This window comes from Hemibagrus wyckioides, linkage group LG13 (genome assembly GCF_019097595.1).
Source record: "Hemibagrus wyckioides isolate EC202008001 linkage group LG13, SWU_Hwy_1.0, whole genome shotgun sequence".
NCBI classification, from domain to species: domain Eukaryota; kingdom Metazoa; phylum Chordata; class Actinopteri; order Siluriformes; family Bagridae; genus Hemibagrus; species Hemibagrus wyckioides.
In genome coordinates, this window is record NC_080722.1 from 24,219,700 (window position 1) to 24,247,360 (window position 27,661).

Consider the following 27,661-nt stretch of genomic DNA (forward strand, 5'->3'; position numbering starts at 1 on the left):
ATGTTACCTATGGGTGTTTGGGGGACACTAAGGCAGGTTATAGCCATATAACCACTCAAAAAAAACAAAAACAAAGAACATTAACAAACTAAAATCACGAGTAACATTTGTGAAAAGGTGCTACTTTCCTCTCCAGGTCCTTAACTGTGGTGTATATGTGTTTGACCAAAAAAAATGTGGTTTTTTTGGTTTCTGTCTTGTGCTTTTTGGGACCTGTTTGGTGCTATTTCATCTTGTTGTCAATGTGATGCAATTTTTTTCTCTCATTATATTGTTGGCTGAAGAAAAATAAAAGCTGAATGCGATTGCTGTACTGTAGGTGAGTTAAGTAAGTGGACCGATTGCCAGATCTTTGATTCCCGGGTTTCCCCGTAACCTTTGGGGGAAATCTATTTGTGTCTGCACATGGCCCCCCGACTGTCAATTTTTTCATTTTCTTCTCTTCCATTTCATTTTTTTTCCTTGTTTTTCGGTAAATGAGGCGGCACAGAAAGAAAACCACAACCAGACACTTTAATGGTTCCAAACAGAGGATCTGTACTTATTTTGTACATGTATAATATTTCGAGATGTTTTTAATTATTTTGGATGCTGAAATAAAGCATGTTTTAAAGTGGTCAAAGGAATGTTCGGCATGTCATCTTCTTGCCATCGCCTTCCTGCTTATATCCAGTTAGCTGAATATTGAATATTTGATTTTCCTGGACTAACATATTTGCACATTTGGGTGGACGGAGGATTTGTTTTTCTCATTGGAAATATATATATATATATATATATATATATATATATATATATATATATATATATATATATATATAAACACATTCTACAGGTATCTATTCATATATTTTCCTAAATAATTATAGGAAATACATGAAATACAGATTTCAAACATTAGCAATGCATCTAAAAGAGGCAACTTGGTGCACTTAAAGCCACATGGTACTGCAACTTTTCAAACAATGCAGATCAGAAGAAATAAAATCAGAGTGAAAAGAAAAAAAGAAAAAGCTCTCCAGCAAATCGCGATCCTTCATTGGGTTCCCGAAGATCCAGATCTTCATTTCCTAAGAAAGGAGAAAAAGAACTCCATATTTATAGTCACAAACTGGATCGTTACGCTAATGATCTGAAGTGAAACGATGTGGATTACCTGGGCAGTGTGTCAACATTAGGCTCCCTAAAACAAGAAGAAGAAGAAGAAGAAGACGAAGAGGAAGAAGAAGGGAGAGACATTGCAATAAAATTATTTCCAAATCATTAGTGGGCATTTATGCATCACAAAAGGCAAGGAAAGTTCAGCTGGATAGCATTTCATCCATTAGAAGTCATTCAAAAAGGAACTATAAATAGTATTGAGAAAGGCAACCTATTTAAAAGGGCAATGAATGTGGGCACAAAATAAAAAGATTTTCAGTCATGAATTTTAAAATAGCTTCATCCGAGGCACACGTATCATCATCTAGGAGTTGGTTTCGGTTCTGTGTAGCATAAAAGTCTTAAACAATTCTTAAGGATTCTTTAGAATTTTAAATCAGAATTTTAAATCAGCTCTCTGGTCATCATAATCTGTAAACTGTTTGGATTTTTAATTAAAGATAAGCGTCATTCCAGTTAAGAGCGCCCTCTGCTGTCAGGTCGGTGACGTGCTTAAACTCAGCTGCACAAATATTCCAGTGTAAAAGCAATAATTCCTTACTGCTGGGCCATGATGAGCGGGATATGGACGCTGTCGGAGGGATACTCCGGAGGTGCCCTCTCCCCGGTCCGGGCGTTAAACATAGGCAGTGTGGACAGGGGCTGTGGTACACTATTGCGGTTGCCGGTCATGGTCCGCAGCTCACTGCTGTTATCATGGATGGTGTGATGGTGATAAAGCTGGAGCCTGAGCGTGACAGATTACAGAGGGATGAGAGAGAAAAGAAAAAGAGTGAGAAGAAATGCAGTGTGGAAGAGAAGAGGGAAAAAAACAAGGGGTTCTAACATAGGGTAAGGACAGACATTCAAATAAATAAATACATAATTTCTTAATAATAATTTCTTAAAATATTATTAATTATTATTAAAATTTATTTTTAATTGCTTCTTTCCAAAATGGCTTTTATTGTTGTTTTTTGTACAATATTTCTATTTGTTTTATGCCATTTTAAAGGAAAGAGTTTGCGTTTGAAGGTGGTGGTTAAAAGAGGCTAATGAAAAACAATAAGAGTGCCATGTTGGACACCTCTAATAAAGAAATAAAGAAATAAAGAAATATCTGGCAACTATGGATATGTAAACTAAACACAGATGATTTTAATAATCTGAATAGACAACTGAGAAAATCAGCACCTGCATAAATACTGACATAACTTTTGAACTTGTCAAAACATTCATGAAGTTATCTACTCAGCCGATCATTGTGAAGCAGCACAAAGACTAGATCAGACTCTTTCATCATTCTAATGTTTGATGTGAACACCAGCAGATGCTCTGTAGCTGATTAGATAACGGCTATGAATGTGAGGGTGTTCCTAATAAAGTGGGCAGCTACCTACTGGCTGACTCCACGGTCTGGCATCATTGCTATCATTACTACTGCACTTAAAAAACATGGAGAGAAAAACATGAAAAAGATGTTTCTTTCAGCATACATACTCTGGAGTCATGGCATCCCGTTTCTGACTGGAAAGAAAAAGAAAAATGGTAGAGTAAGTCCGTGTACACTTGCAGACATTCCTTATTCCAGAGGTATATTTTACCGGTCAGGAATGAAGCGAACTTACACTCCTTCTCTCCTGCAGCACATCACATAAGCTAGAATGAGGCAGAGGAGGATGGCAAGGATGAAGGGCACGATGACGGTAACGATGTAGTCAGGGACAAAGTCTCTATCAGGTGGAGAGTCAGGTGGCATAAACTCTCCTCCCCAGGCCAGAACTCCTGAACCTACGGTCGGGGCTGGAGGAGGCGCAGGCATGGATGAATTAATCTGAGGAAAATATAGAAATGACTGATACTAGTGTGGGTTTTTTAGGTTTGAGTGTGTGTTTTGCTCAAGGGCCAAATGGTGGCAGCTTGGCGGTGCTGGGGCTTGAACCCTGATCTTCCAGAGCCTGAATCATGTAGCTATGTCTACAGACACATACACACATGTACAGACAGGCTGACACATATACAGACACACACACACACACACACACACACACACACACACACACACACACACACACACACACACACACACACACACACACACACACACACACACACACACATATACATGCACAGACAGACACACACACTGGAGCCATTTTTAACACAGCAAATCTGGAGAATCCAGAGGAAACCAGAGAAAGTAGCAGAAATCTAAGCAGACATGGAGAAACATGCAGAGACTCCACACAAACAGCAACATGATCTCAGGACAGAACCGAGGATCCAGGAGCTGTGAGATGATGTGGTGCTGTCATGAAATGAGAAAAAAAATAAAAAGATCTTTACTGAGATCAAGTCTTGAGGTAAGATTGCCTCACTTTCCCTGTTCACTAAGTTTATACTCCATGCCCAAAACCAACAATAATTCTCATGCATTTGGATCGAAACCCACAATCCTGAGATCTTTACACTTAAACTGTGACTTCATGTCAATGATACATAATCTTAACCTTTCAGCCATGGCTGCTCACACTTGGTGATGGTGTAAAAGCTTACCAGAGATGACTTGCACCAGGTCACACAGTTAGCAGGGATACGGCACACTCTGCATTCTCCGGGGAACTTCCCTCCAGCCTCACACTCTCGCTGATGATCTGCTGTCTGCAGCTTCAGCAGACAGGCGGAGTAGGGTTGATCTGACCCCAGCTTCACATACACACTGACACACACACACACCTTTACAACCCCTGAATGAACTACTCATCTTATTAAATCAGCAATTTGCAAACTTTATTTATTTATTTACTAGAATCTAAAAGAATGACAACGTATTTTTTTATCTGTTTACTGATACATTTTATTGAACGTCCAATTCCTTAGAGAAGTAATAAACACTCTCATCAAACTACAAAAACACTTGTTCCACAACATTAGCAGAACCTGAAAGAGCGCAAAGTCGTCTATCTAAGACTTTCTCATTATGGAATTGTGACGAAGCCCTGACACTGGAGACTCTGGAGAGTAGATGATAACTTCCTTTGTTTATTTTGTTTATTGTAGGCCTTAGATGATGTAGATTGTCTTCCATAAAGGTCTTTGTAAATAAACTGTTACTATAGAAACCTTGAGTGAGAATACACCTTCAAACACTTTAACTCACCCCTCATAGTGTCCTGGCAGAGGCAGAGGGACACGTCCACCACGGTCCAGAGCAGAGGTGATGTTAACATATTCGAGTCGATCCGTTCCCCAGATCATCTGGATGTCCTGCTTTATCTCTTCCTGAACGTCATACGGCAAGACCTTCTCAATCTCTCTCAAACCGATGAAGAATTCAGCCTGGTAAGGTAGCAGTTTAACTGGGAGCAAAAACAGGGTTTTGATTTTGTAAAGCACTTTTAACAACAGACAATGTCACAAAGCAGCTTAAATTTCCATTTATCTCTAGTGAGCAAGCCATAAGCGTTGATGGTTAGGAAGAAACCTTGAGGAACTGGACTCAAAAGAAACCTCATCCTCATCTAAATATAACCAGACAGTGTGATTATAAATCCCTTCCCTTCTATAATAGCCATGGGTTTCTCAGTGGTACCATCAGCACCACAGTAATCTAGGGCGCTGGTGGCTCGCCTACCATGCGGAAGGCCCAGGTTCGTTTCACAGCCAGTGCCCAAACCCCTGCCACTGGATGCAGTGCCGGTTAAAATGGGAGGGTCGCATCAGGAAGGGCATCTGGTGTAAAACCTGTGCCAAGTTGTTGAGCGGAACAGTTGGTCCACTGTGGTGACCCCTCACACACGTAGGGAGCAACCGAAAGATCAACAACAACCATCCACAGTAATCTCACAGATCTTCAGATCATGGGGTTCCTCATCATCAGTCAGCGGCTCAGCAACCAGAAGCATGATGTCAGGATGGAACCGGTGAGAGCGGAAAAGTTTGCTTATTTTATTTAATGAGGGCTTTTTTTTTGCTCAGCTCACATTTGAGTGCTTATATGTTTTTAAAGACATCCATCCATTTATTCCTAATTAAGGTCACAGGGATCTGCTGGAGCCTATCCCAGCACACACTGGCAGGGGTACACCCTGGACAGGTCACCAGTTCAACACAGGGCCACACATATAGACAGATAACCACACACACACACACTCACAGGCAATTTAGAACATGTTTGCATGTTTTGAGACCGTGGGAGGAAACCAGAGAACCTGGAGTAAACCCACGCAGGTACGGGGAAACTCCGCACAGAAAGGTCCCTGCCTGTTCGAACCCGGGATTTGAACCCAGTGCCTTCTTGCTGGGAGGCAACAGTGCTGACCACTAAGCCACCATGCTGCTTGCTTCTTCTTCTTTCTTCTTTCTTTCTTCTTTCTTTCTTTTTTTTTTTTTTAAAGACATGTCATTTAAAATGAGGTTTAATCCTTTCTTTTTAATCTTTTTGTGATTTTCTTTTCAGCCTATAAAGATATGATAAGATAAGATAGAACTTTAATAATCCTTTAATACTTTAATAAGGAAATTCTTTTGCCAGAGATTCCTTCACATTACACGAGAGAAATAAATATAAAAGAAATATTATGCTGCATATACAAAATGTACACAAAAAACTTCAACAATCATTATTATAAAATGTATTTCTATCTACAGAGAATTTCTATCCAATTTTAAGATATGTGTGTTGTTGTCTTTCTTACCTGCAGGCCCAATGTTTAGAATAAGGCGGTCCCTGAAAGTTTCATAAGTTCGTTTATTTGTCACATAAATCTGTGGAAAAGGAGGACAGGCATCACCGATAAAAAAATACTGACTTGACATGAATTCGACATTTAGTTCAAGTCAAAGTTTTTGTACCTCTATGATGTTCTTGCCCAGGTCTTCGGGCAGCGGTGTGCCGTACAGGAAGCCGTTGTCGTATGGATGGCGCTGTGTGAAGCGCAGCCAGCGGGGCAGGTCTGGGAACTGCTGCTTGTTGCACTTGAACACCATGGGGTCATTATGCATACTTCCTGGTTACACAGAGGAAGATGATGAAGGGATACAGACAGGAAAATATGGAAACATGGAGTCTGAGAGCTTGATACACTGATCAGGTAATAACACTGTGAGCAGTGAGAGGTGAAGTGAATAAGACTGATGATCTCCTCATCATGGCACCTGTTAGTGGGTGGGATATATTAGACAGCAAGTCAACATTTTGTCCTCAAAGTTGATGTGTTAGAAGCAGGAAAAATGGACAAGCGTAAGGATTTGAGCTTCAAAAATGGATCGGAAGAAAAGGAGAAATCATTTAGCTCGCAAATATGAACGTGGGAATAGTAAATGAATAAACATCCTGACTGTCTGTGTAGTTTAATATTCCAATACAGCTTACCGTAGTAGTGAAAGTTCTCAAAATCATTCTGGTAGATTTCTCTCTGTAGTTCATATACGAACAGCTGACCCACAGAGGCGTGCCCTATGATGTCTGCTCTGACCACCAGCAAGCAGACACTACACACTGCGGAGAGAGAAAAAATGCTGCTTCATTTATATTTATTCACTGGACAGAATCTTTTAGATTGAGGAAGATGCTTATACAAGCACAGGAGGGAAGATTCTGTCTCTCTCTCTCACTCTCAGTCTCTCTTTTCCTCTCAGTCTCACTCTCTTTTTCTCTCAGTCTCTCTCTCTCTCTCTCTCTCTGTTTCTGTCTTTCTCTCACACACACTTTCCCACTGTCTTTTTGTCTCTCTGTCTCTCTATCTCTCTGTTTCTCTCTCTCTCTTTCTTTCCGCACTTCTAACACAGTTTAATACTTTACACAGACATCGTGTGGAAAACAAACGCAAATAAGTCTTGGCTTTCATGAGAAGAGGCTCAATAAACTCACAGTAAATATTCCATACATGTATATATTACAGTTTGTTTCACATACACAGATTTCCACGTAGAACAGGTCACACATTAATGTAGGTTTAGTCCAGCTCTATGACATCATATTGAAGCTACATTCAGGCAGCTTTCATTCGTCACTCGAACACACGTCTAGGTACAACATGAATACGCTTCATGAATAAGGCTAAATCAAACGTTTCGTGTGGACATAAGTGTGGTCATTTAATTTGAAAGAAAAGTCCAAAAACTTGCCTGAGAGTGTTAAAACCCAGTTCCCTCTGTCTGCCATCTTGTTTTGAAATGTGACTGACAAGAGCAGCTGGAAAAGACAGTGGGGTCCCCTTTGAGTCTAAAAGAGAGGCTATTTTTGCATCAGCCATAAAGCCATACCAGTGTGTGTGTGTGTGTGTGTAGTCTATTTTATGCCCTAATTGGAACCTCACCATACAGTGTTGCTTGGTAAACCTGAAATCGATACTTATGGTTAAGGTAGGTTTTGGGTGTAAGGTAGACTTAATAGAACCATCAGAAATTGGTTTATCAGGGGTGACAGAGAGGATGGAACAGCAAAGAGTTCCTGGGATATGCTTTAGATCCACCATGACCTTGACAAGGATAAAATCCTAACGAATCATGCGATCAGCCATTTAACAAACCTTAACAAACTTTCATAAAGTTCACCATATTTTTCAGTGGAAATACTAATGATCTATTTTTGAGTAACTAATGATTTTATGCTTTCATTAGCTTCATACAGCTATTAGTGGACATATTGGTCAAAAATGTAAAAACCAACACAAATAAAGAAAGCTGGGGCAGGAATCATGCTCAGGAGAGGCAGGTCTGGGGTTGCCAGATTAGCTAGTTTAAAAATACTCCACAGCTGCCGTGTATTATAGAGCAAATAACTGGAATTAAAGCTCAAACAAGGTGTGTCTGTGATGTAAAGTATGATATAGGACAAAGACCGAGAGAAGAAAGGGCTGTTTATGGAGTGTCGGTATAGTGGAAATGCATGTGTACCACGGTGGCATGCAGATAAATGTGTGTCCCTTTTCCAGTGCTTGAATTTTCTTGGGCTAGTTTAAGGATTAGCATAAAAGAAGAGTGAATGATATCACAGTATTTGTCACTATACTACATGGTAAAGTGTCATGTCGACTTTTGGCCCAACACTGCCCCCTGCCGGAACCGCTTCTAATTACAACGAAGTATTAGTAGGCTTCATGAGGTGCTGTTGATGTAAACAAGCACAAAGATTCGAGAGAGCTTTTATAGATAGCATTAAAGTTAAAGCAAATCATATCATTTCATTCTCTGTTTACAATTTCATCTGACTAACTATGACTTTTACCTACATGTAAGCCCACCTCTTGCTGAGTAAGTGTTGTTGTTTTTTCTCACTCAGCATAAAAGCACAAAGCTCTTGAGAAGTGTTCATCGGTTGTTAAACTTTTCTTGGAATTATTTAACAACCCTGAAATGCCTCTTTGACCGAAATGCTTTTCGCTAATTATTAGCTAATTCGCTAATAATATTTAATTAACGCGTAAATACGACACAATACGAAGGAATACTGATGAGAGATATAATTCTGTCAATCATTTCTCCATAAATTCTTTATGAATATGCCCAAAAATCAAATCATTTTTTTGCATCAATATTAAAAGTTAGTTATACAAACAGTTAGTTATATTATATAGATATATTTTCAGAATTTTTCTTTTTAAATAATTAAAACAATCATCTCTTTTGTTTGTAGAGTATTCCATAATGAATAATTTGAAGCACATTTTTTGTGAATGATTTTGAGTACCTGTTATATGATTGGCTAACCCTGACCCCAATTCTCAGTTTAGTCTTATATGATTGGTTGATGCATCAAATGATTGACACTGTGTCTGCTTGTCCCGCCCACTAGTTCTACAGGACTATGGTTGCACACTTGCAGTAAATACGGTAAAAATAGAGAGTCGGCCTACATCACCGCTACTATCTAGTAAAAGCGCACAGGACCTTTTGGCTGGCTGTAGACGACGCAGAGGGCATTTAACACAGCCTCGAAGATGAATGCCGGACTTTGTGTAGATCCTGAGCGGTTTATTCGGTGATGTGTGAACTAAAGTTGAAGATATAAGTTTGTCCTCACTGCTTCTGGTGGAGACAAGAACAATAACTTTAGTGTTATGAAATAAGTTTCTGTCACGTTGTGTTTTCCTTCACTTTTCCTAGTCAGCCTTTGTTTTTATTTTTGTATTTTTTGCTACATATTTCGAGAGGATGAAGACAGACCTGAGAAAGAAAACTGATGCTACACACACGCTGTTTAGCGGTAAGGATTTCAGAAATTATTTTCAGATCCGTTTTTTCTTCCACTCTCATTCACTTTGGGTCAGTATTAGAATTGTGTGTATATATATGTATGCGGCAGGTAGCTGCTAGCTGCTTTAGCGAGAGAAAGTCAATGTGTGCAGTGAAAGGAGAATTGACTTCGGTTGAATCCCAAATGGATCCATACTCCCTATTTAAGTGCACTTCATAGGGTATATCATAGAGGAATTCTGCTCCATATTTAGTGCACTACATATCCATTTAAGATTGCACCTAAAACCAGAAAGGACAGTGAGGTGTTTGTGTGTTCTTACTTTGTTTATGTGAAGGAAAATTGTTTGGAAAATCTGGTAGAAATGTGTCCTTGCTCAACATTAACTGCGGGTTTATTTCAACATTACTTTGTTGAAACTATTGCGAAAAATCCTCTTTTTGTGACCCAGCTCTGAGGTGCACGAACTAAAACACTGCAACACTGCTAATCCTCTCATTAACATGTCATTAATGCTTAGCTAGCTTCTTCGGGTGTTATAAATAGGTGTAATAGGATATATAGGAGTCAGTTTTGCAATAACGTTTAGTTTTTGTCTGCAATCGTACAGGGTAGATTGGTGTTTATTTGGAATATTTAGTACTATGACTATATTAAGTACTATGCCACTTAAGACATAGTTAAAGGAGCAATAGTCGATTTTTTTAGTTATTATTATTCCTTACTTATACAAATAACACGGACAATATGTGGAACATGATTTCAAAAATAGATTCGGTGGCCTCAGAAAAAGTATATATATTAACCCAATTGGAAAACCGAGTCCCGGATCGGAATGCTTGTTTATGTTTGGTCAGTCATTTTATACACACAGATACCCAAGATCCTGGGGGTGGAGCTTCGGTAAAATGGGCGGGGATTATTCAAATACGAAATTGTTAGACGATTAAAAAGCTCCGCCCCGAAACACATGAAATGTATTTATACTGAAATATTTATGTATTTAATGATGGTGCTGTGTTTGTGTTTTTTTCCTGTAAGAGGTTAGCGTGTTTGTGCTGTGATGATTAACAAATCGTACTGTTTGCCCCTAAAAGCAAATAGGGCAAGGGCTTACCATATTAATGAGGAATCTAGTGTAGAAGACAGACAACGAGGTCCCAAAATACAACGAAGGTAAATGCACTTGCGGTTGAGAGATTCAGCTCGGCTAGCAGTGGTAGCTCAAGTGGTTAAGGCTCAGGGTTGTTGATTGGAAGATTCAAGCCCCCAGATCTACCAAGCTGCCATTGTTGGGCCCCTGAGCAAGGCCCTTAACTCTCCCTGTTGCAGGTGTGCTGCACCATGGTTGACACTCTGAACCCAACCCTCCAAGGATGGGATATGCAAAGAAAGATTTTCACTGTGCAGTAATGTATATGTGACAATTAAGGCTGCTTAACTGCTACTTAACTAACTTAACTAGTTAGCAATCTGCGAGGTCAGGACTAAGGGAATAAAACTGATCCCTGTGTTTATGAGAACAATTTTTATTCATAAAGTGCTTTTAACAGTATTACTGAGCAGCTTTACAGAAAACCATTTATGGATTTAGATTTAGGTCGCTTATAAGAGAGCAAAAGGCAACAATAGGAAGATAAAAACTCCCTGAGAAGACATCAGGAAGAAACCTAGAGACCAAGCAGACTCCCAGCCTAGAGTAAGGCATGCCTCCATGTCCATTTCTGTTTGTTAGTTAGTAAGCAGTGCTGCTTTGCTTTGTTTGCTGTTCATGGTGAGAACTGCCATGTTTTCGGATGTCACTTGCTGCACTGGGTGTTAAGGAGACCGTCCCATATTCCTGAGTAGTATTTCCCGAGTTCTGATAGTCTTTGCTGGTCGGCTTTTAGTTCAGCGCAGCACTATTTCTTGGTCTATAAAGAACTCCAGGCTGGTTCCGTTTCCAGCGTGCACATCTGTGAGCAGTTGAAGCAGAAGTCCAGTAATCACTCCCATGGATGGCACACACTACTGCTGCTTTTCATACGTCATGTTGCCTGTAATAGTCATTTTTAACATTCTGCTTCTTTCTTTCTCCATTCCCTTTCAAGCAGACTGCAGCTCTTTCCACTGAAGATGGACACAGGAGAGGAGAGGTGGCCGAGACCAGGCGGCTGAGCTGGCGCTGAGCTCAGGAAGAATGCATTTGTCTCCGGTCGGCACAAACAGACGTTGCTTCCTGGCCTCTTCGGCCCTCTGTGCCATCGTGCTGCTGCTGATCCCGACTCTCCAAACGCCCCAGCGGCAGGGCAAGCTGCCTCGACCTCTGCCCCATACCAGGCCTACAGGGGGAGAAAACGCCACGGACAACAAAGCTGCTAGTAACTCTAAGCACAGCAGTGTCACTAGTGACAAATCCCAAAGAGACTCAGGAGGTGCCGATTTCCTCAGTTCACGAGCCAAGGAGCCTCTAAGACTAAAAGACATTTTTATTGCAGTCAAAACCACCAGGAAGTATCACAGATCACGTCTGGAGCTGCTTTTTCAGACCTGGGTGTCAGAAGCCAAAGAGCAGGTAGGACACACACTCGACTAACAGCGGCAGAGTTGGACTGCTGTTAATGCAAAAGCTACAAGATGTGGAATCAGTCTGACATTCCATTTCCATGAGCTGAGAGTAGGAGCTGAGTTTGTTTGGTTTCTAGAACAAAACAGATCTCTGGCTATTTGTGTATCCATGCATGCATGCCTTCCCTGATTTGCTCTCCTGAACTAAACACTGGGCTTTAAACACACAGACACACACACAGACACACACACACACACACGTTCTGTTGTTTATTTGAATTAATAAAATGACTGAATCGAGGCTGTGAGGCAGGAGCAGGAGGAATTCAGTAGTTTTTAAGGTGCAGTTAGGGAGTGCCAGAGGGGAGCACAGGCAGCTGAGCTTTGGCAGCATGCCTGCTGGGTAGTTATTAAAAACTAAGTCAGGAGGTGAAAAAGATGGTGTTTGTTTTCCTACAAAATTTATCGCAGACTAAAGCACCAGCTGGGGCACTGCTTTTCCTGAGCAAAGATTCAGCCGAGGGCTAAACTGCAGGCTGAGCACAAAGAATCAAATGATCTTAAATGACTCAAGAATTAGTTATTCCTTAGTTAGCGAACTGGTTTGGCAAAGAAAATGCCTTATTTCTACTTTGGCTCCACGTTAAATTGACGTAAGTGGTCCGTATTGAGTAACAGCAATACCCAGAGAGAAAGGTTTCACAATCAGATTATGGCTCCCAGTTAAATCACACAAAGGACCTTTTCACAGATTTTCCCAATGTCGGTGCATTCATTTCGCTCTATAAAGCCTTATAAACAAACTTATCTATGTTTTTTAAATAAAAAAAACATTCGATCTCAGCAGCTTTCAGTGTAGGAAGAGTAGAAGATTATATAACAGTACTAATTTCCTGGAAATGAATGAATCCAGTGTAAAAGTGTCAAAAGGAGGCACTCTGAAAGAGGCTTTTGTTCAGGTAGATTATTTTGCCACAAGGCATCATAAAATCACCAGCAGTGTGCAGGCCAGACCATTTTATATGGAAAAAAATGGACAAGAGCTATGTTTCAGATGAGACCAATTACACTGTAATGCTGAAACGTAGCTCAGGCATTCGCAATCAACCACAAACTCTTCCACAGCAGGATGGAGTTCACTCCTGCGCTTTGTGTTGCACCACAGTACGGTTCAAACCTCCGATCGTAGCTCCAGCAGCACGGAGAACCACACTTTTATATCAAAATGCTCGTTCTAGTACGCTTAAGCAGATTCAAACCATTTGTGATTGCTGATATGGTGATTTGTAGCATGTACGGAAGGAGTCTCCAGTGTCAGCACTTTGTTACAGAGGGGTGAAGCTGTAGCTCATTACTGCAATGCTTTATCAAAGAGTGATTATTAATAATTAATTAATTAATTAACAATATTAAAATAATCAATTTGTCTGTTTCGGCGTCAGCTTTGGTTGCTAAGCAACATAATGAGGAAAGGTTAGTGTACAACAGCACAAGTGTTCAATTGGTTTAAAACCTAGTGCTTTGATACAGAATTGTGATGCACTGCTTTTGAACTATCCAACTATCTATAGACGAATATAACATCACGCAGTTGTAGGAAAATATTCATACCAGTGGCTTTGTACCAGTCATCCAGTCATATTTTATTGCTTACATAATATGTAGCCCCATTAATCATCCAATAATCAGCCTACATGAGACTTTATAAAGGCTTCACATTAGGTTCTCAATCTCAACCATGTAAGGTATGTGTATCACTGTAACTACAAAGTCACTATTACAACTACAAAGAGCAATTTCTAACAAACAGTAATGCACATAAAGATTGGTGAAAAAGTTCATGTGGTCTGATGAGTCCAGGTTTACCCCGTCCCAGAGTAATGGCCACTCGAGGTAAGAAGAGAGGTGGATGAAGTGATGCAACCATCATGCCTACCGTGCAAGCCTGTGGTGGCAGTGTTGTGATCCAGGGTCACTTCACTTGGCCTGATCTAAGTTCAGGAATGTTATGTGGCAATAAATAGGTCAGCTGACCACTTGAATATACTGAAAGACCAGGTTTTTTTCCATCAATGGATTTTTTCCTGGATGACACTGGAATATCCCAACATAACAATGCCAGGATTCATCATGCTCAAATCATGTGGTTCAGGGAGTATGAAACATTTCCACACACGGATTAGGCACCACACAACCCAGACCTTAATATCTTCATTTTGTGCCGGAGAAGACTTTACTCAGACTCTTCCATCATCAATATAAGATCTTCATGCAGATCAGAAATAAATGTTGTGATGCTGCAAAAGCTTACCAAAATGATGCCATGGTGAATGTGTGCTGAAATCAAAGCAAAAGGCAGGGTGGTGGTAGATCAGGTGGTTAAGGCTGTGGGATGTTGACCAGATGATCAGGGTTCAAGCCCCAGCACCACCAAGCTGCCACTGCTGGGCCATTGAGCAAGGCCCCCAAACCCCACCCCTGCTCCAGGGACACTGCATCATGGCTGACTCTGCGCTCTGACCCCAACCCTCCAAGGATGGGATATGCGAAGAAAGAATTTCACTGTGCAGTAATGTACGTGACAAAATAAAGACAACTTAAGGGCGATCCAGTGAAATATTAGACAGTGACTTTTAAATATTAGACTTTTTGGCCCGGCATTTTATTTCCAAAGAGGTATTCGACAACAGCAGAGTAGCACCTGGACCTCCTGGTAGGCTGTGGCCCACAAGCTACAGCTTCATAGAACCAGTGTATTTCACACAGCAATGTTGCAGAGGTACTTAACTACTGTAAGCTGATCTGGCGTGCCGAGACGGCTCAGCGACAGGTCCGAGCTACCTGGGGTCTCCTCTGAATTAGCTGCTTTTGATTACCTGTAGCTTACACGGTGTTAATGCCATTAAAAAATGCTAGTAACACTTTGTGCAGAGTGAGAGTTCAGAGTGAGAGAGATGGACAAGAATGTTTTGTAGCTCCAGCATGGGACCGGGAAGTGTGTTTTTTTTAAACACTATTGTTTTGTTTTTTTCAGACATTCATCTTCACTGACGGTGAGGATAAAGACCTGAAGCAGAAAGCCGGTAACGACCCATCCGCTAGATTTTTAAACTCATCATCAATAGCTAAATAACAATCCTGGTATCCGGTCATCATAGAAATGTCACAATGTCCTTAAAACATTAAATCTCTGTTTTCTTCCTTTCTTTGTTCTTCCACTGAAGGAGGCAGCGTGATCAACACCAACTGCTCAGCCGCTCACACACGCCAGGCGCTGTGCTGCAAGATGTCTGTGGAGTACGACAAGTTCATCGAGTCACAGAAAAAGTTGGGTTTTGAAATCACAGTAATAAACAGCGTCAGGGTTAACTGGGTGTAGTGGCTAATATATGCTAATAGGACAAGATATATGGAGATGCAGTCACCATCATGACATAGTGATCTCCATGGTTATAAAACGTATCGTTGATACCCTTTCCTCTGCACAGCCATGCACCTGATGTACACCAGTACACCCTGTTCAATCAAGGACGTAAACTTTTCTAGACTCAGCAAAACCAGGCATATAAATACACTGTGAGCAAACAGAACAGATTTATTAAGATATACGGAAAACCAAGGAGACAAAACAAATACGGTTAGAGGTTATGTTAGTTAGAAGCCTGATTATAGGCATAGAAATATAGAAGCTTAATTTAATCAGTGCAGTTCAAGCCCTTTCACTACCAGTCTTCCACCACTGGGTCCTTAAGCAAGGCCCTTAACCCTCACTACTCCAGGGTGCTGTGTCCTGCACTTCCTGTTATGCTGGGATAATGCATATGTGACAGATTAAAGCTTCTTCTTCTTCATCTGTAACTAAATGTAAAAATCACAGACCCCACTTGGAGACAGGATAATGCTGAGCTGTTAGAGCATCCATAATATACTGCATTAGTTTCCTTTTAACCATGTCATTGCGTCTGTTCAAAACTACAGTTATTTAAGGTATTTTTGTTTAATCATGGTACTGATCGTGTCTTTAACCTCTTCTTCACTTCTCCGCTCCACCCTAGGTGGTTCTGTCACGTGGATGACGATAATTACGTCGTCCTGCGGAGTCTGCTGCAGCTGCTCTCCTCCTATTCCCACACGCAGGATGTGTACCTGGGCCGGCCCAGCCTCGATCACCCTATAGAGGCTCCTGAGAGGGTCAGGAGTGATGGATCGGTGAGCAACTCCAACTCTTACAAGCCTGTAGAACCGGTGCATGACTGTGACACTTAGACAAATGACAAATTGTTGAAATCGGATGGAACAGTTATGGGAAATGATCGCTGTGGGTTTATTATTTGCATAAACATGTCAGACCAACTAACTATCCCCGAATTTTTATGTATCTTTTTACAGACTTGTTTTTTCTTTTTAAGATTTATAATTAAGAACTAATGTTACATTTTGAAGATGTTGTTATATCAGCAGCATATGTGTAGCATAAGTGAAGAAAAACCAAATGAGCAATTCTCGGTCTAGTGGGATTGAGGAAAAGTCGAGAAAGCTTGGCCAGAATCGTGTAATTCAGACACTGCGGGTGGTATTATTGAGCAGTTGATTGTCAGCATGATCTCCTAATCATTTATACTGTTTATTTTCCAGACGTCTGTCAAGTTCTGGTTTGCTACAGGAGGTGCTGGCTTCTGTATCAGTCGAGGCCTGGCACTCAAGATGAGTCCATGGGCAAGGTACTCAAATGTGTTCAAATTAATATTCCTCCACATTTTAATAATAACCCCTCTACCATTCAATAAGAATTTCTGTGTTACTGAATGGTATCTGTGTTTATATATATATATATATATATATATATATATATATATATATATATATATATATATATATATATATATATATATATATATATATATATATATATAAATAGGCCTTAGTAACTTAATTAGGAACACCTGCTCATTAGTCTCTTTGTCAGTCAATCATGTGGCAGCAGCAAATCTTACAGATATGGGTCAAGTGTTTCACTTAATATTTACATCAAACAGAATGTGGAAAACCGTGGCATTATTGTGAATGCCAGACAGGCTGGTTTTAAATATTTCAGAAACTGCTGGGATTTTCAAGCACAAGAAGACCAACAGCATCCAGTGATCAGCACTTCTACAGGGAGAAACATTTTGTTTGAGGCAGTCATGATATGTCAGCTGAAGACCACACCAGGTTCCACTGTAAACTGGACACTTATGGTCCCGATTTTCCCAATTCTCAGCTGTGTGGATCTTCTGCCCAAACTGCATGAATGAGCAGGTGTTCCTATTTAAGTGCACAGGTGTATTATTATTATTATTATTATTATTAGCATTACGTTGTTGTTTCTTCGTCGCAGTCTAGGGAACTTCATCACTACAGCGGAGAAGATCCGTCTCCCAGACGACTGTACGATCGGTTACATCATCGAAGCGCTGCTGGAGGTTCCTCTGACGCACACCAACCTGTTCCACTCACATCTGGAGAACCTGCAGAGGATGCCTGCTGAGAACGTCCTCCAACAGGTCTCCCTCACGCTTTCTCACTCGGGTGAATGACTGGTTTAAGACGCACGCTTGATTTTACGCTTAGAATTATGGATGAGGAGATATCGAAGGGATATAGTAAGCTCGACTAAACAAACAGAATGACACAGCAGAACGCGGTATGCAAGTGCATGTAATGCTTATGTAACAATGACCCTTGCTGTCCCATTAACCTTTACGTATATTGACTTATCAAATAAACTTCCTTAGTGTGTTGTAAAGGACACAATACTCAGTTCTATATCTGTACCTGTTTCCATAAGTGCATGTTATCTTGCAGAACTCGGCATAAATCTGTGCAATCATTTCTTTATGGTCTGCTCACTGTGTGTGTTCCCCGCCGTAGGTCACCCTCAGCTACGGCGGTTTTGAGAACAGGAGGAACGTGGTACCTATTGCCGGAGCGTTCTCCTTGACCGAAGACCCTTCACGGTAAGTTTACTGAGAACCGCAGAACCGACACTGTTGAGCTGCGTTCCCACTAACACGTCACCGTTACCATAAAAACACTTCTGACTTCAACAATTAGTGTGGCTTATTTTGTATAAACATCAATCACTTACGGATCATGATCTTGTCTTTTCTTCAGGTTTAAAACCGTTCACTGCCTACTTTATCCTGAGACTGAATGGTGTCACCGCAGTAGACATCACTGACCTCAACACGTTGTTCTGGAGACAAGGAAAATATCTGGGGTCTTGTGTGAAGGATACTTTCATGCATTAATATCGCTGACTAGCAGGCTGATTACCCCGTCAAGTTAAAACTGCTGCATTTTGTTCAGATTTCATTGAAAAATCTGATTTATTTTTAAACAGCAAAAGATTACACGTTAGCATTATTATTATTTTCCCTCAAGCTTATTTCAGACCATTTTGGGTTTTGTGGATCATCTGTTACTCTTTTTTTTTTTTCCCCCAAGTATGCATCAGCTCAAGGCTTTAAATTGCTGAACTGAGCCATTCTTGTAAGCATGCCATGCAGGAGGAAATATCGGTTTCATCTCTTTGGGAGTCAGGTTTCACCTCCAGACAGACTCCAAAACAAAAATAGAAGTCATGAGGACACATCTAAATAGGGTTTCACGGTACTACGGCTGCGGTTTAGGCTTGACCTCAGTTCACGGGCTCATGGAAGCCTGGAGATGAAAGCTGAAGGATATCTAAAGTAGATTTTAATGTGATGATAACACAGGAAGGAATTGAGTCATCTCTGATGCATATCGTGGACTAAAGTAAAAGAAATTCTCTACTGGGCTTTATAATTCTTTCACTAAATGATGTCTTAACATTAACATATTTCTGCCAAAATATTTTTTTTTACATGCCTTTTCACTGCTGGTCAGTGATTTCATGTGAGCTTGCCAAAAAAACAGACTGAGGTATTACTTTCTTCGTTAGCGATGACGAATATGTTGTTATTGCCGTGCGAACAGAAGAGGATTAAGCAATGCCAAGCTGCTGCCAAATACTGTTGCTGATTGCTTCTTATCCTGTCCTCCTATTCTCATGTAAATAAACCATGTTGAGCTTTTTAAGTCTCTGTTTATTGATTTATTGCAATCGGATGTGGGTGGGGGGGCAGTCAATATACACTATATGGCCAAACGTGTGTGGACACCTGAGCATCCCAACATATTGGAAAGATTTAGTCCACCTTTGCTGTTAGAACATCTGGACATGGGCGTTTGTTTTCATTCGTTTGTGCTGGGCGAAGAGACCTGGGTTGAAGTCGGCATTCCGGGTGGAGTTCAGTCTGAGTCAGGGCTCTATAAAGGACACTCGAGATTTTCCACTCCGACATTGGTGATCCATGTCTTCATGGAGCTCTGTGCTTTGTGCACAGGGGCATTGTCATGCTGGAACATGTTTAAGGGAAAGTGTAATGCTACAGCATACTAAGACATTCTGTACCACCGTGTGCTTCCATCTTTGTTGCAAATGTTTGGAGAAAAACCACCTATGCGTATGATGGGTGACATGAACTTTTGGCCATAGTGTAGCTCATCTATTGTATATAGTTAATGATATAATTGAGAATCTTATAATGAGTATATGTATATATAATAATGATCAGTTGAAGTGAATAACATTGATTATCTTGTTACAGTGGGTAGGGAAGGGGTAGGATATATTAGGCAACAAGTAAACAGTCAATTCTTTAAGTTGATGTGTGTGGAAGCAGGTACAATGGGCATTACCTAGCTAAAGTGCATCAAGAGAACCAGCAGGCTTGGTGATGTGCATGGGGAGAGAATGCTAGCCTGTCTGTTCCGATCCCACAGAAGAGCTACTGAAAATGTTAATGCTGGCTGCAAAAGAGTAAGTGCCCATGCTGACCACCACCGAAAACACCTACAATAAGCATTTGAGCATGAGAACTGGACCATGGAGCAATGGAAGAAGGTGGTCTGGTCTGATGAATTAAGCTTTCTTTTACATCATGTAGATGACCAGGTGCATGTGTGTTACTTCTCTGAGGAAGAGATGGCACTAGGATGCACCATGGGAAAAAGGCAAGCCAGTTTAATATGCTAGACAATGTACTACTGGAAAACCTCGGGTCCTGCCATTCATGTATATGTTACTTTGATACGCATCACCTACCTTGGTTGGCAAACCAACCATACCCCTTCATGGAAACATTATTCGTTAATGGCAGCCACAAAAAAAAGATCAGGAACGGTTTGAGAAACACGACAAAGTTCTCAATCCAATCAAACATTTGTATAATGTGCTGGACAAACTAGTCTGATCCACCTCTAACTTACAGGACTTAAAGGATATACTAATCTCTTGGTACCCGATACTACAACACACCTTCAGAGGTCTTGAAGAGTCCATTCCTCAACAGATCAGAGCTGTTTTGATGGCACAAGTGAGACCTACACAAAAGAAGGTGGTTTTAATGTTATGGCTGATGTACTAGTGTCAGGCATAACATTATAACCACTGACAGGTGAAGTGAATAAAACTGATGATCTCCTCATCATGGCACCTGTTAGTGGGTGGGATATATTAGGCAGCAAGTGAACATTTTGTCCTCAAAGTTGATGTTAGAAGCAGGAAAAATGGACAAGAGTAAGGATTTAAGCAAGTTTGACCAAAAGGGCCAAATATTGATGGCTAGACCACTGGATCAGAGCATCTCCAAAACTGCAGCTCTTGTGGAAGTGTTCCTGGTCTGCAGTGGTCAGTATGGACCACAGTGGTGAACCGGTGACAGGGTCATGGGCGGTCAAGGCTCATTGATGCACGTGGGGAGAGAAGACTGGCCCGTGTGATCCGATCCAACAGACGAGCTACTGTTGCTCAGAATGCTGAAGAGGTTAATGCTGGTTCTGATAGAAAGGGGTCAGAATACACAGTGCACAGAATGACAGGTGGCCATAATGTTATGCCTGGTCAGTGTATGTTAACCCAAGTGACTGACTATTACCGTAAAACCCAGAATATATACATCGTTGAAAAAAATGACCAACCCTGATTAATTAATTGTCTGAAATTCGGAGTAAACATTTAATCTGTTTTCGGTCAGTAAATTGCAGCGATTTAGTCCACTGTAACCAGATGCACTTTGTCCTTGAAGAAACCCTTGAACTTCCAATAGACCCAATCCCACAGCCCCTCCCCCACCCGTCATTTTCCTCCGGCCCCTCCCCCTCTGTATAAACCCTGCTCTCCTCCACAGCTAACTGCCACGAGGAAGAAGGTATAACAGTTTAAACATCATAAATCAGTGTATCCGCTTTGCTTTGTGTATATACATGTGTTGAGTAAAAATTTAATAACGTCTTTATTTCCTTTGTTTTTCCTGATTTTGTACTCGTAGCCATGGAGATCACGTTCACCGGCAAGCGCGCGCTCGTGACGGGAGCCGGAAAGGGTACTTTTTTTTTTTCTTTTTTTTTTAAAGACAGTGACAGTTATGGTCATATTCACGCTTAATACACCAGTGCTATAAACTTAATGATTTTCTATCGTTATCAAATGTATACAAACGCTTTAAATGCCCTTTAACTCACTTGCACTTGCAGGCATCGGGCGAGCCACAGCTCTGGCTTTAGCGCGCGTGGGAGCGGAAGTTATAGCTGTCACGCGCACACAGGCCGACCTGGACACGCTCGTGCAGGAGGTACTTTAACCTGCTAGTTAATAATATTTTATCTAACAAAAAATCTGATCCGGAAAACTTTTTCTCCTTCTGCAGTAAACCTGCTGGAGAACTTCATATCCTGCATTAAAAAAAAACACACACAGCGGATATTGTACACATTCAAATAAAAACATATGATGATATTTTTATCAAAATAAATTCTGTCTATAGAAATATCAGGGTCAGGAGTCACTTCACTCATCCTCCCTCTTACACCAACTCGCACACCCACGCCAAACATAAATGATCCATAAGTCAGACTGGTGACCCTTTATACAGTCTGACCTACAGAAGTCATCAGGAAACCTCCTCATGGATCCTGTTAGAGAGTAAACATGACTTGCTGTAATGTTTGCACATAGTTTTGATATTACCTTCATCTTCTCCTCATTCCCAAATCTGCAGTGTTCTTCCATTAAGCCCGTGTGTGTGGAGTTGGCGGATTGGGATGCTACAGAGCGCGCTCTGAAAGACGTGGGTCCTGTCGACCTGCTGGTGAACAATGCGGGCTGCGCCAGGCTGGAGTCCTTCCTCGAGATCACGGAGGAAAGCTTTGACGTGTAAAGACATTTTCACTTCCATACTTTCATATACACTATAGTGCCAAAAGTTTTGGGACATTTGCCTTTACATGCTGCACATGAATGTAATATGGAGTTGTCCCGCCCTTTGCAGCTATAACAGCTTCAACTCTTCTGGGAAGGCTTTCCACAAGGTTTAGGAGTGTGTTTATGGGAATTTTTGACTGTTACTCTAGAAGCGCATTTGTGAGGTCAGGCACTGATGTTGGACGAAAAGGCCTGGCTCACAGTCTCCACTCTAATTCATCCCAGTGGTGTTCTGTGGGGTTGAGGTCAGGACTCTGTCCAGGCCAGTCAAGTTCCTCCACACCAAACTCGCTCATCCATGTCTTTATGGACCTTGCTTTGGTCACTGGTGTGCAGTCATGTTGGAACAGGAAGGGGTCATCCCCAAACTGTTCCCACAAAGAGCATGAAATTGTCCAAAATGTCTTGGTATGAAGCTGAAGCATTAAGAGTTCCTTTCACTGGAACTAAGGGACCGAGTCCAACCCCTGAAAAACAACACCTGAATTCAATTATTTGAAGGGGTGTCCCAAAACTTTTGGCAATATAGTGTATATATTTTGTAGTATATTTCTACACTTGCACGTTTTTGACTTTCAATGCTTGCACTGTAATTGCAGGTCTTTCAGCGTCAACGTGAAAGCAGCCCTACATGTCGCTCAAGTAAGAGACAGAGAAAATAGAAAAAACGTACAAGAAGCAGTACTTACTCATGGAAATGGCATTATGACTGCAATTCTGACTCTAAGTGGTGACTTTAAGTATAGATTGTGGCCAAAGGAATGAAAGCCAGGGGAACTGGTGGCTCCATCGTGAACATCTCCAGCCAAGCTTCACAGCGTGCCTTTAAAGACCATGCCGTGTACTGTGAGTAGAACAAACAACCTCTTTACTCATGGGCCTTTGAGCTTCTCTGTTCAATTCCATTCCATTTTAATTGTATAGTATTTTTAATATTTACCAAAATTGTCTTGAAGAGGCTTTAGAGTCATTTCTAAATTACAGATTCATTTATTCCTCTGTTTAAATTCAATCGCTTAAATTTATCACATTTCCTCTTTAACTTTTTTCCCCCATTAAGCCAACAAAAAATGTTCAGAAAAGTCTGTTTTTAAATATTTCCATTTTATTAAAATATCATAATGCTCACTAAACTATTTCTTAAGGCTGATTATATGATTTGGGTTTAACAAAAAAGAAGAAAAAAACCACAGGTGAAATGTCCTTCATAACAGGATGTTTCAGATATACATAAGCTTCTTGTCCTCATACAAATAAATAAATAAATACAGGATAGAAGGTGATGAGCAGCTTCAAATATTTCACTTGGGTATAAGGACAAAACATATTGACTCATAGGAACATGCATTGTGCATTAAATAGCACTGCTTTACACTACCACAGACAAACCAGAACACACACACACACACACACACACACATGATTGAAGAACAGGAGGCATAAAGTGGACACTGGTTTACTATATAGTCAGGACTTTGTACCTACAATCTGTCCTTGTTGGACTTTATTGTACTGTGTTATGAGTAGGCTTGTACTTTATTATGACTATTTATTGGGGCATTTTATGATTTTATTAGGTGCAATATATTAACGTGTCTAATAAACTGGCAACTTAACAGATTTAATGCTCGGCGCAGGTTAATGATATTTAAGGCAATAGTCAGGTTATGAGTAATACCTCCATTTTAGCCTCTTTACCTTCACTTATTTAAAGCAAGGCTCTGTGCTGGTCCAGGGATTTAAATAAATAAGTTTCTGCTCACTATCAGAGAACTAATACAGAAACTAGATACACAACAACACACCAGAAAAAGGCAACAACAAAACAGAAAACGGAACAGTACACTCAGGAACAAAACCAAAAACCACAGCAGCAAAATCAAAACCATGAAAGAAAACCTAAAACCCAAACACACACACCACCTAGACCTGAACACACACACCACCTAGACCTGAACACACACACCACCTAGACCTGAACACACACACCACCTAGACCTGAACACACACACCACCTAGACCTGAACACCCTAAACACCTTAAAAACCTATACACACACCACCTAGACCTGAACACACACCACCTAGACCAAGACCTAAACACACACCACCTAGACCTGAACACACACCACCTAGACCAAGACCTAAACACACACCACCTAGACCTGAACACACACACCACCTAGACCTGAACACACACACTACCTAGACCTGAACACACACACCACCTAGACCTGAACACACACCACCTAGACCAAGACCTAAACACACACCACCTAGACCTGAACACACACACCACCTAGACCTGAACACACACACCACCTAGACCTGAACACACACACCACCTAGACCTGAACACACACACCACCTAGACCAAGACCTGAACACACACACCACCTAGACCTGAACACACACACCACCTAGACCTGAACACCCTAAACACCTTAAAAACCTATACACACACCACCTAGACCTGAACACACACCACCTAGACCAAGACCTAAACACACACCACCTAGACCTGAACACACACACCACCTAGACCTGAACACACACACCACCTAGACCTGAACACACACACCACCTAGACCTGAACACACACACCACCTAGACCTAAACACACACACCACCTAGACCTGAACACACACACTACCTAGACCTGAACACACACACCACCTAGACCTGAACACACACACCACCTAGACCTAAACACACACACCACCTAGACCTGAACACACACACCACCTAGACCAAGACCTAAACACACACCACCTAGACCTGAACACACACACCACCTAGACCTGAACACACACACCACCTAGACCTGAACACACACACCACCTAGACCTGAACACACACACCACCTAGACCTGAACACACACACCACCTAGACCAAGACCTACACACACACCACCTAGACCTGAACACACACACCACCTAGACCTGAACACACACACCACCTAGACCTGAACACCCTAAACACCTTAAAAACCTACACACACACCACCTAGACCTGAACACACACACCACCTAGACCTGAACACCCTAAACACCTTAAAAACCTATACACACACCACCTAGACCTGAACACACACACCACCTAGACCTGAACACACACACCACCTAGACCTGAACACCCTAAACACCTTAAAAACCTATACACACACCACCTAGACCTGAACACACACACCACCTAGACCTGAACACACACACCACCTAGACCTGAACACACACACCACCTAGACCTGAACACCCTAAACACCTTAAAAACCTATACACACACCTCCTAAACACACACCACCTAGACCTGAACACACACCACCTAGACCAAGACCTAAACACACACCTAAACTAATCACAGGACTTCTAAACTAAACACAAACAAAAACATTGCCGCTAATTCAAAAAACACGACCCTCACGAAGACGATAGACGTCAGGTGGTGCGTTAACCTGTTTTGTTTTGACTGCTGTCACTTCCTGCTGACTTGTTCTTACAATATATTTAAATATACTGTATCTGACTCTGATATTTACTCACTGTTTATAAAGGTGCAACCAAAGGAGCTCTGGACATGCTGACCAAAGTGATGGCTCTGGAGCTAGCGCCATACAAGGTGACTCTCTGTTCTCTTTCTAAACAGCTTTCACTGACTGAAAAATAATTTGTAAAATTTGTAAGCTGGCTTCTGTTGGCTTTCCACTGACGCTAACAAGTTTTGAATGGCTCCTGGACATACGCGCAATTTTTTTGGTAATGACCTGCACTACTGCTGTAATATGTAAGATTTGGTAGGACACTATTGGGTTTCTGTACATAGTGTGTGTGTGTGTGTGTGTGTCTTTTCTAATGTTTTTTTTATGTTCATATTTGTGCAGATCCGAGTGAATTCTGTAAACCCAACTGTGGTGTTGACCGATATGGCAAAAATAGGATGGAGTGACCCCGTAAGAGCCAACGGCATGATCTCACGAATCCCGATGGGCAAATTTGCGGGTGGGTTATAATATATGTATTAAGAAAAATAAATAAATTGTTTTGATTTAGAATGAATGTCTTTCTGGGACTCTCTCTAATGATCATCTGCATCTCCTTTTTGCTTTATTTAAATACAGAAGTGGAGGATGTGGTCAATGCCATCCTGTTTCTGCTCTGTGACAAGAGCGCCATGACTAACGGAGCGTTCCTGCCGATCGACGGAGGATTCCTGGTCGCTTAAGTTGGAGTCGTCTATGGGAATCTCCTGGATGATTGACAGGGCTTGAAGGGGAAAATAGGGAAGGAAGTGGATATCAACACTACAGTGTACTCCACGTGTGTACTCATTGGTTTTTGAAGCTGCTACACGTCTTCTTGACACGTGATATTAATTCCCAGTCGAGGTTTTGGACGTAAATGTCATACATCGTCACGTCCTGCCAGAAAACATTGTATTGTAGGGAGGTGAAAGATTTTAATCTTTCTATACTATTGAGTAATCAGTGTATATGAATTGTGTAATGGAGGAACCTAAAGTCTCAAATAAATGCACTGGATTCAATTCATCTTGGTTATATTGACTGTTTTATTCAATTTAATTGTTATCAGGGACATTGCCACAAAGCAGTTTTAAAGAAGTGTGTACACTGAGGATATGAATTCTATATTTTAGATGGATCCCTAATGAGCAGGTCAGAGGTGAAAATGGTGAAGAAAAGAGAGAGGAACCAGACTAAAAAAAGGGAACCTGTCCTCGTCTGGGTGATTAAAATAAATGCAGTTGTGTAACCAGGAAATTCACTGATGGATACTTGACTGCAAATCTTGTGTTGTTGACCTCCAGAAAGTGTGGAGCTTTTCTAGAAGAGCAGAAGATATAAACTCTAAAGAAAGAGAATTACGCAAATATACAGATAGACAGTTAGATTCAGTTATTAATTTGAGTAAACATAAATTGCAGTCCATGACACTAGGCAGTGCTTTTTGATTTGTACGTTTTTTGGAGAGCGTTTGTTTTGCTGTTCCTTTACAAACTACACAAATAGCATTTTCCTTCGCTAAGTGGGAATTGACTGACCGCATTAGTCAGTAATGCTTTGCTTTTCAGGCTTTCAAACCTGTGCATGGAGAAGTGTACTAACAATGTGTTCTACAAGAACATAAAACCTCAACATAGCTGAAGGCTCTGGGAAGTTGACCGGAAGATCGGAGTTCAAGCCCCAGCATAGCCAAGCTGCCAACGTTGTGCCCTTGAGCAAGGCCTCCAAACCACTCTGACCCCGACCTCCAAGGATGGGATATGCAAAGAAGGAATTTCACTGTGCAGTAATGACAAAGTAAAGACAACTTTAATTTCTTTATGTAAATGTTTCTTATTAATATAGACTTACATGCCCAAAAGTATGTGAACAGCTGACCATCACACCCATGCGGTTCTTCCATTGCCACAAAGTTAGTGAGGAAGGAGGA

General features: G+C 41.1%; 3 protein-coding genes across 5 annotated transcripts; 2 read left to right on the forward strand and 1 right to left on the reverse strand.

Annotated features, from left to right (window-relative positions):
* Positions 1 to 809: 809 nt before the first annotated feature.
* Positions 810 to 7,420, reverse strand: sgca (sarcoglycan, alpha). The gene is made up of 11 exons (XM_058406585.1): positions 7,270 to 7,420; positions 6,515 to 6,640; positions 5,995 to 6,149; positions 5,838 to 5,907; positions 4,301 to 4,499; positions 3,697 to 3,859; positions 2,769 to 2,974; positions 2,641 to 2,667; positions 1,703 to 1,888; positions 1,157 to 1,183; positions 810 to 1,070 (listed from the first exon to the last, which is right to left on the reverse strand). Exons 1-11 carry the CDS (start codon positions 7,304 to 7,306, stop codon positions 1,064 to 1,066), a joined length of 1,203 nt encoding a protein of 400 aa, XP_058262568.1. The 5' UTR covers positions 7,307 to 7,420; the 3' UTR covers positions 810 to 1,063.
* A 1,605-nt stretch (positions 7,421 to 9,025) lies between these two features.
* Positions 9,026 to 18,988, forward strand: rfng (RFNG O-fucosylpeptide 3-beta-N-acetylglucosaminyltransferase). 3 transcript variants are annotated; one of them, XR_009206375.1, is made up of 9 exons: positions 9,026 to 9,349; positions 11,434 to 11,894; positions 14,922 to 14,970; positions 15,112 to 15,214; positions 15,943 to 16,096; positions 16,523 to 16,608; positions 17,265 to 17,455; positions 17,798 to 17,883; positions 18,041 to 18,988. XR_009206375.1 is itself a non-coding variant. In XM_058406679.1 (9 exons), the coding sequence occupies exons 2-9, from the start codon at positions 11,520 to 11,522 to the stop codon at positions 18,105 to 18,107; spliced, it is 1,086 nt and encodes a 361-aa protein (XP_058262662.1). In that variant the 5' UTR covers positions 9,027 to 9,349; positions 11,431 to 11,519; the 3' UTR covers positions 18,108 to 18,988. The 3 variants fall into 3 exon arrangements, 2 of the variants coding, with proteins under 2 accessions (XP_058262662.1, XP_058262661.1); XM_058406679.1 differs by having other exon boundaries at positions 9,027 to 9,349; positions 11,431 to 11,894; positions 17,265 to 17,430; XM_058406678.1 differs by having other exon boundaries at positions 9,028 to 9,349; positions 17,265 to 17,430.
* A 2,081-nt stretch (positions 18,989 to 21,069) lies between these two features.
* Positions 21,070 to 26,757, forward strand: dcxr (dicarbonyl/L-xylulose reductase). The gene is made up of 9 exons (XM_058406680.1): positions 21,070 to 21,162; positions 21,283 to 21,336; positions 21,488 to 21,585; positions 22,012 to 22,166; positions 22,814 to 22,856; positions 22,961 to 23,060; positions 25,765 to 25,829; positions 26,092 to 26,209; positions 26,329 to 26,757. Exons 2-9 carry the CDS (start codon positions 21,285 to 21,287, stop codon positions 26,430 to 26,432), a joined length of 735 nt encoding a protein of 244 aa, XP_058262663.1. The 5' UTR covers positions 21,070 to 21,162; positions 21,283 to 21,284; the 3' UTR covers positions 26,433 to 26,757.
* Positions 26,758 to 27,661: the final 904 nt, after the last annotated feature.

Coding starts and splice junctions, on each gene's coding strand:
- sgca (XM_058406585.1), bottom strand. CDS start 7,306: ATGGCAGACAGAGGGAACTGGGTTTTAACACTCTCAG. Junction 5,908..5,994: donor TGGGCAAGAACATCATAGAG/GTACAAAAACTT, acceptor CCTTTTCCACAG/ATTTATGTGACAAATAAACG. Junction 2,668..2,768: donor TGCTGCAGGAGAGAAGGAGT/GTAAGTTCGCTT, acceptor TTTTCTTTCCAG/TCAGAAACGGGATGCCATGA.
- rfng (XM_058406679.1), top strand. CDS start 11,520: ATGCATTTGTCTCCGGTCGGCACAAACAGACGTTGCTTCCTGGCCTCT. Junction 11,895..14,921: donor TGTCAGAAGCCAAAGAGCAG/GTAGGACACACA, acceptor TGTTTTTTTCAG/ACATTCATCTTCACTGACGG. Junction 14,971..15,111: donor AGACCTGAAGCAGAAAGCCG/GTAACGACCCAT, acceptor CTTCCACTGAAG/GAGGCAGCGTGATCAACACC.
- dcxr (XM_058406680.1), top strand. CDS start 21,285: ATGGAGATCACGTTCACCGGCAAGCGCGCGCTCGTGACGGGAGCCGGA. Junction 21,586..22,011: donor TGGACACGCTCGTGCAGGAG/GTACTTTAACCT, acceptor CCAAATCTGCAG/TGTTCTTCCATTAAGCCCGT. Junction 26,210..26,328: donor CCCGATGGGCAAATTTGCGG/GTGGGTTATAAT, acceptor ATTTAAATACAG/AAGTGGAGGATGTGGTCAAT.